Here is an 8,424-nt window from a genome sequence, read left to right on the forward strand (position 1 = left end):
AGTTAAAAACTCAGTGACACAGTTTACAGCTGCTTTAAAGCCTTGACTGTAAATTGAACTCAGTATAAAACATGTTTTATAATGAGGTGATGTTGTGTGTGATGATCCATCATCCAAGAGAATACATGAAATATTCACAACAATTTCCATATCTCTATTTTTTAATTGACTCATATTCACTACTTACACCGACATCTTTCATCATTATACATACATACAACACCTACACACATTACTGTCTGATGATGCACGTTTAAATTAAGGATCACTTAAATATAATCCAGTGTAAAACATTACACTGTGTTTGATGTGTCAGTTAAATGAATCCACCTGATGTCGACACTAGTGTTAGAATATTTACACGTCTAAAACAAACAGCAGAGTCGTGTGTGTGTGAAGCACGTGGTCAAAAAATTGACAAAGTAAAAGCAGAAACCGTGCGAAATGATTTCATTCAAATTAACATGTGGAAGGTAATAGTGAATGTGTTTCACACATATGTAAAAACTGTGTAGCACTTTTTGGTGGCTATTGGCCTGTGGTGTTTGTATAAATGTAATGTAATGTAGTAACCATTATACCACACACACACAGGCACACACACAGAGACACACACACAGAGACACACACACACACACACACACACACACACACACACACACACACACACACACACACACACACACACAGTTCCAGTTCTCATGTTGTGGTATACATCACTGTTCCTGTGTAATTCATGTAAACACATTTGGCTTCAGGTGAGACTGAAGACAGTAAGGCTCTATGTGAAGGTCTGGAGCTGCCCTGGTCCAAACCAGCTGACCGTTAAGAGCCAGCGTCAAGACAACAGCAACACCTGGGTGCAGCTAATCTGCTCAGGTAAACGCCTCAAGTCAAAAACTTCATCTACACAACAATTATCTTTCTTCCATGAGGGCAAATTCATACAAGCATAGCACCCATAATAATTTCAAACTGTCTGAATCCACTGATGTCACATGATCCTGTCACTTGGAGGAAGCCGGGTCGAGGTGTTTGAGAGCCCCTCCCACCAGGTGGAGGCTCCCCGTGATGAGGATGTGGATCTCGGCTGCGTCGCAGAGCGGAGCAGCTTTGGCTGTGATACTGGGTTTCACTGTGAAGACTCTATTAGCTGGGTCTCCCAGCACCGGATCCCTGCCCTGCGTGATCCACTGGAGGGCGCTCAGGATGCAGGGGAACACCAGGGTGTCTGCCGTCTTCTCAGGGACCATGGGCAGGGTGTCCTGGATCAGCAGCTGGGAAACTGTGTTGTCCCTCCTGCTGTGATGGAGATACCAGCTCCTCTCGTTGTCCAGGCAGCGAGTCAACATGTTCTCCACCGAGACGTTAAAGTTCTGCTGGTCTGAGAGGGAATGACACTTGTTTAATAAAACAGCATCACAGAGACTGAGAGTTTGGACCATTTCCAAATCTAAGTAAATTAATACGTCAACATTTTGGGACATGAGCTCATTTATTTTCTATCTTATAACAAACATTTTAAAAGACAAAAGCTGTGTGCAGCTCCCTGGGTTCACTGAGAGTTCACCAGGTTTGGTAACATTAGGCCTGAATCAAACCCTGTGCTCTCTGACAGCATCAAGAGCACCATCACTAACCCTCTACTGCCATCTCTACTCTCTCCACCTCTTCTTCTTCTACTACTTCTACTTCCTGTTGGAACTACAGAAATAAGAAAGAGAGAAGAGAGACTCCAGATTTGTTGCTGCTGGAGAAAAGCTAATCTGTGTTTTTTCCCTGGGTGTCAGAAAAGAAACCAGGAGGGATCCTGACCAGAGTCCTCAACCACCTCAACTGTCTCATTTCAACGTGAAGGAGCAGCGACTCTACTCCAGATGTCAGAGCTCTTCACTCTATCTCCAACTGTATGTTCAGACTTAAAGCGGCGAGAGCATCAAAGTGACAGGAAGTCATTTATTTTCTATGAAAGTCAGCGTGTCATGGTGGAGCGCAGCAGCATTCCTGCTGGCAGTGCATCTTGAGCGGTGTGGACTCCAGGCAACTTTATGGTAATGAGCTATGACACAGTTCAGCGGGAACCAATCAGAATGTAGAAGTGCTCCACTCTAGAGAACACCACCATGTATACTTTTGTTCCTATCAACCTTTGTTCCCAGGCACAATGGAGGAGGTTTTGATGATTGACACTGTAGGTCTTCCAGGTGAGTTAGTGACGTGTAGCCTCTAATATAGGAATGTGAAAACAGGAGGGGATTGAATGCTAACTGGCACCATAACATGCAAATTGCTAGCATCTAGGTCATCTATGTCAGAGCGCCCACAAACTTCAACAGCATCCTTCAACAGGCAGCCAGAGCCATTGTTTTCACTCTCGCCACTTTCGGTCTGAATGTACAGTAAGGCTGAGCCCAGACACCCTGCAAAGGACTTCTACAAATGACTGAATTAAGGATCTGATGACCTTTGAGTTTTAGATTTTTAATAAAACTTGTAAGACCACATTTCACTTGGTCATTTGAGCTATGAGTGTAGATTGATGGGGGAAATTAAAACACAGAAAAGTCAAGGGGTCTGGAAACGTTCTGAAGCCACTGTGAATAATTAAATCAACTGCTGTCAATCTAAAAACTTTTGCCTCATTTGTAGTTGTTGCTGAAAAATGTAAAACCACTGGTCCAGTACTTCAGTCCCGTTAGTTGGACAGAACACAACTGAGCCAACAGGCTGAGAGTCTCACCTGCGTTACAGGAGGCGATGGCTTCAGTGATGTTTGGGCAGAACACGACGAAGTCAAACTGACACGGCTGAAGAGAAACAGGATGAGAGAAGAAAATGGATTTAACAAGAGCTGAAATGTGTCTCCAAACAGCAACAGTGACATTTATCAAACACTGAAGATAATCAAGTGATCACATTATTAATCCAGGTATGCTCTGAGCAAGGACGGTCAATCACAAACAAGTGTTTGATCCACATTTTTTAAAATCCTCACTTAATCTGCAAAAACATTTTTCTTCTTATGTACATTTTATATTATACTCCATTCACAATGTGTTAGAGCTCAGGGCTCTTTAAGGCCATCTTTTGGTTCAGGACTCAGCTTCAGAGGGTGGACTCTGAAGCTGACCAATATAACACACTGTAAGTAATGGAAAATTCAGAAAAGCATAATATGTCCCCTTTAATATTTATGGATAATTTTATGTGTGAGATCATTAATATTCCCAACAGCAAAAAACAACAATGTGATATGAAAACAAGACTAGGTCAAAACCTAGTATCCGTCTGGACATCTGGTCACATCCTGATTTTATAACAACTGTGGCGTCGTCTGACAAAATCACCAAACATAAGTGAAAGACAAAGACTGAGCTGTGATTTCAGCTGGATTTACTGTAGCATGGTCACTCAGAGAGAAAGTTAGAAGAGACAGACTTAAAGGAGGTAACGAGGTGTAGCCCTGAGCCCCCGGTTGGCATCCATACATGGTCCAGACCTGAACCAGGTTTATACCCAGTCTATTTTAAACAAAGTCTCTCAATCTAGAGATAATGAGCTAAGTTGTCAACACTGTAGCTGTAACCATCCAACAAATAGAACCTGTTTTTACCAGAAACTCCAACTGGCTGACCAGTTCTGGAAATATGATTGGAATCAATCGATCAGTGGATCAGTCAGTCAGTCAGTCACATTCCTGATCATAGGGCTGGCCCCTCTGTTGCAGTCCCGTCCAAATAGTACATTGGATGAAATTAAAAACAAACATCTGAGATACAGTATCCACATCTTCTCTGCCACATCTTCCTGCTCCACAGCTATAAAGACCATGACTCTCAGCAGCTGTACTCACCACCAGTAGTTTGAGCATGGCTGCTGAGTCTCTCTCTCCTGTAGCATTGAACAGTAAAACTCTGGCCACAGAGCCGCTGCAACACAAACATCAAACATCAAAGCAAAGAGCATCAGTTTACAGCTAATTTCAAAATAACCCTTTCAACCCTTTGGACCCTTTCAAAATAAAAGCTGTGGTGATAGTTACTGTTAATATTCATGTCTAACTTGTAATGCTAAAACAAAATTCATTAATAAAATGTAAATATGACAGATATTAAACAGACATGGTGAACTTATATGAAGTCAGCAGGTGTAATAACAGCACCACACACAAACTGACACTCACGTTGCATTCCTCTCATGCTGCGCTGCGGTCTCTCTGAACCACTGCACACAGGCCTGCATGCTGCGCATCGTGTGAGCTCCATCCAGGAAGTAGGTGACTGCACCGTGTCTCAGAGTCTGGTTCCTCCCAGGCCACTCTGTGTCTGCCAGGCCTGCGACCAAACACAGGATCACGCTGGGTGAACTGGTAAATATTTCATTTACTGTGTATTTGAATCATTATTTTGGTGCGACACAGAGAGGAGATGACATTTCTCCAGTGGCAAGAAAAAGGAAGAGAACCTTTGAATTGAACTAATAATCAATATTTTACTATCTGAAGTTAGATGAAGATGTGAACATATTTTAAGACAAACACACACATTATTGTCAGCTGATGTTTATGGAGGCATATGTACTCAGAATGTGGATGTTTTTTACACATTTTGATTTCACACTCTAGTGTTGAATGAGTTTGTCTACACTTTGTTGTGACTCACCTTTCACCATGATGGGACTGGGTTTGAATGACTTTGCCTGAAGCGAACCCGTGTTCTCAGCAGTGGTGGAGGGAAAACTTTTATCTGTTGAGAGAGGACGGGTTGTAGTGAAAACAGAGAGAGGGAGGAATACATAAAACTGTTTTCTTCTTCCACCTGTTCAAGTGATGGTGTTTCGTCACAGGTGTCTGATACAACTTTATTCAGACATGATGAGACATTTATCAGAAATCAGATCTGCTCCATCCATCGACTCCTTCGCAAGTTGAGCCGTCTCCCTCATTTGGTTCGCTTGCTTGTTTTGTTGTTTGTTGTTTGAGCTTCCGTGTTGATTGTATTTTTTCTTGATGTTGTGCAGCACTATGGTCAGCTGTTTGTTTTTTAAACATCCTCTATAAATAAATTTGAATTTAGAATTCTTGCACCATATTTAGCACCTGGTTGTTATTGTGGTTGGAAAAGTTGTTTTTTAACCTACTTTTTTGACACTGTGTCGTGATCTGATGATGAATCTCGACACCTTATTCACAATGTTTTGTGGCTTTATTAAAACTGATTTTTTCGATTTGAGCTTCAGCCATCTTTGTCTTTATAATACAGGAAGTTATAATACGTCCTCTGAGCAACTGCATCTTCAGGACAAACTGAAGGCTACAGTGAGTCGCTATGGGAAAGTGACGACACCAGCTGGAGCTAGCTGGTTAGCATGCTAACTTCCATAGAATAAAAGATGTGATAGAGACAAGTGTTGACATCGGTGTTGGTTTTCACCTCTGGAGACAGCTGTTGGTGAGTAAAGGAATGAAGTTTGATGCTGAACTCACAACATTTCTTCTAGACTGGTAAGTAAACAGTTGCTAATGTTAACGTTAGCTATTTAGCAAAAGAAAAACATACAAGTAGCTCCTTTAAGAGTGCTCTAATGACAGTGGCAGAGGATGTGCATTTCTTTTTGTCTGTGTATTCAACCTTGGGCTGCGGTAGTCTTTCCATCATGAAGACAGCATTCAGTTCAGACTGTAACCTAAATGTTACTAGTAAGATTATTGTAGTGACTTTTACTTTGGTTACTCAGGCCAACATGTTAATTTGTGGTCGCATTAACCAAGTTTAGTCTGCTTCTAACCTGAAATCAGCTCTGGATTTAAAGAAATAAAGAAGAAGAAAAAAAAAGATCACCGTGTTGGTTTTTTCAACTCATTCGTCTGGCTATTTAAACTTAGCAAATTAGCTTCAGTGGACGTCATGTACATGTCATCTGTTGCACTTATCTGTATGTGATGATGTAAATCTGTGTGATCCCTGGTAAAGAAACAAAACCATGTGCAGACATCCAAGTTGTCTGGTTCTGTTCCAGCTTAATAACAAGAGTCTGACAATTAGATTACAGAAGTACAAAGAAGTAACCTGCCAAACTAAAAAGATGTGCCTGGTCAACTGTGTGAAGAAACAGCTTTTCTCTTATGGAGAAAATCTTTATATAGATTTCTGAATTAGTTTTTTTTCTAGTCATTGACACACAATTCAAATGTTAGTGACATCCAGTCCAACCTGGTAGACATCTTTTCTGCAGCCAGACGTGAGTCAGCTGGAGAGCCAGGGCGGCGTTGGAGTGCTGGTGCAGTCCTGCCAGGCCCAGACGCAGAGGTCCACAGTCTCCCTGATAGTCCTCTAGGTCTGGACACACCCACAGAGGACACTATGACAACAGCCGCAGGTTAGATTGTATTACATACAACTGAGCAGCTAGGGACAAATTGTCAACAGACTGAAAACACTGTTAGTCTTGGTGGTCACTTACTCCTATGTCTTTGGCTCTCTCTTTGAGCACAGTCATTGCATGTTCTGGCTGTTTGGTTGTGAAGGCAGGAACCCCTGGCTGAAGAAAACACATGCACATGATTAACATCCAGTGACAAGGATGATATTTCCTTCAGATGAAGAACACATACTGAATCAAAAACTCACTTTGAGAAAACCAGTCAAACTTCCCTGCAACGCAGCTGAATAAACAGCTGGTGATTCAGAAAATCTTTGTGGACAGCGGGTCCACTTGTATTTTGTCCCTTCACAGGTTCACAGTGAACCAGTTTGTTCTGCCGGGGACGAAAGACAAAACTGTAGCTGCATTGGGAACAACCGCCACTCGAGCTAAAACATCCTGTTTAGGATTTAACATCAGCTTTCCTCACTGGAAGAAGTGGAGTACTGTGTGCAGATGTCAGACGTGGAACAATGATTCCATCCTTCAAGAGCTGCTCAGCGATGGGGGTAACTGTCTTCTGCAACAGGTCTCAGACGATAGTGTCGTTTGTTGGGCCTGTAAACCACGACTACTGGAGCGGCATCCTTTATCAGACCCACATCATTAAGATGCCTTCAGAATATCCATCACACAAAATGATAAAAAGGGGAATGTGAACATAAACTAACATGAACGATGTACCTTTGATTACTTTGGTAATATGTCTGTTGGGTTTCATGTAAAAAAGTGAATTTATTTTTCCTTTTGGGAGAATTTTTCCTCTGACTTCTAATGATAAGATTTGCTTCCTATACACACTGTACACACTATAGTCTAATCTTCAACGTGTCAGTGTTGTGTGCAGAGTGTTTTGCGCCAGAACAACCAAACCAGCAATGAGCAGGTTACTTTTAAAGGACTTCAATGTACTTGAACTCTTTGAACTGCTTCCAAGTGAAGGAGTTAAAAGTATCTGGGGGTCTTGTTCACAAGTGAGGGTAAGATGGGGCAGGAGAATGACAGATGGATCGCTGTGGCGCCAGCAGGACACCTGATCGTTGTGATGAAGAGGGAGCTGACCTGGAAGGCAAAGCTCTCGATCTACCAGTCAGTCTTTGTTCCAACCCTCACCTGTGGGTCATGAGCTTTAAGTAGTGTCGGTGTCTGTTCTCTGCAGGGTGTCTGGGCTCAGCCTTGGAGACAAGGTGAGGAGCTCTGAGTAGAGCCGCTGCTTCATGTTGAGTGGTTTGGGCATCTGATTAGGATGCATCCCAGGCACCTTCCTTTGGAGGTTTTCCAGGCACATCCAACTGGGAGGAGAACCCTGGGTACACCCAGAAGTCGCTGGAGGGAGTTACATATCCCATCTGGCCTGGGCGCGCCTGAGGATCCCCCAGGAGGAGCTGGAAAGCGATGCTGGAGAGGAACGTCTGGAAAACCCTGCTCAGCCTGCTGCCACCGTGACCCAACCCCAGATAAGTGGAAGAAAATGGATAAATGGATGGATGGATGGAATGAATGGATGGATGGATTTCAATGTCTTCTGACCGAAAAAAAACCCTCTCAACTTAATGTCCACTTACTTCCTTTTTTTTCAGCACTTTACACTGTCTTCATCAGACAATGGAGTTCGCTCAGTTTTCCTCGAGATGTTCAATTGCACATTTCACATTTCCTATCTCCACTACTATATAGCAACTTCCATCTGCTGATGAAGACTATGGCATGAAGCCTTTGAGTCTTTCTTTTGTCATATTACTTCCAATATTAGTCCAATCACAATGACTTTCTGATGTAAACACACCTTAAAGATGCCTCCTTTTTGCCAGGCGATCTTCTCAATGGTGTCTCCAAGAATCTGTGTGTGGTCTATACCCAGAGAGGAAATGCCACAAACCCACGGCTGACTGTTGAGACAAAGCAGACAGGAAAAAACACTGGTTTTATTACAACCCTGATAGATGTTGTAATAAAAGCCTAAACTTTATGGTACAACTGGCGATAAAATAAGGAGAGAAA

At 42.5% G+C, this 8,424-nt stretch overlaps 1 protein-coding gene across 1 annotated transcript in view; it reads right to left on the reverse strand.

Moving 5' to 3' along the window:
* Positions 1 to 143: 143 nt before the first annotated feature.
* The window catches only part of fpgs (folylpolyglutamate synthase), a 23,207-nt gene continuing 14,926 nt past the window's right edge, over positions 144 to 8,424 (reverse strand). The window contains exons 9-15 of the mRNA XM_023397885.2: positions 6,463 to 6,540; positions 6,213 to 6,360; positions 4,662 to 4,745; positions 4,184 to 4,334; positions 3,854 to 3,929; positions 2,741 to 2,807; positions 144 to 1,384 (exon numbers count right to left, since the gene is read on the reverse strand). Coding sequence (XP_023253653.1) covers positions 1,008 to 1,384; positions 2,741 to 2,807; positions 3,854 to 3,929; positions 4,184 to 4,334; positions 4,662 to 4,745; positions 6,213 to 6,360; positions 6,463 to 6,540 — 981 coding nt within the window. The 3' untranslated portion in view covers positions 144 to 1,007. The remainder of the gene's footprint in view (positions 1,385 to 2,740; positions 2,808 to 3,853; positions 3,930 to 4,183; positions 4,335 to 4,661; positions 4,746 to 6,212; positions 6,361 to 6,462; positions 6,541 to 8,424) is intronic.

This window comes from Seriola lalandi, unplaced genomic scaffold (genome assembly GCF_002814215.2).
Source record: "Seriola lalandi dorsalis isolate HSWRI2012SDOR001 ecotype SW California unplaced genomic scaffold, Sedor1 jcf7180002054939, whole genome shotgun sequence".
Lineage (NCBI taxonomy): Eukaryota > Metazoa > Chordata > Actinopteri > Carangiformes > Carangidae > Seriola > Seriola lalandi.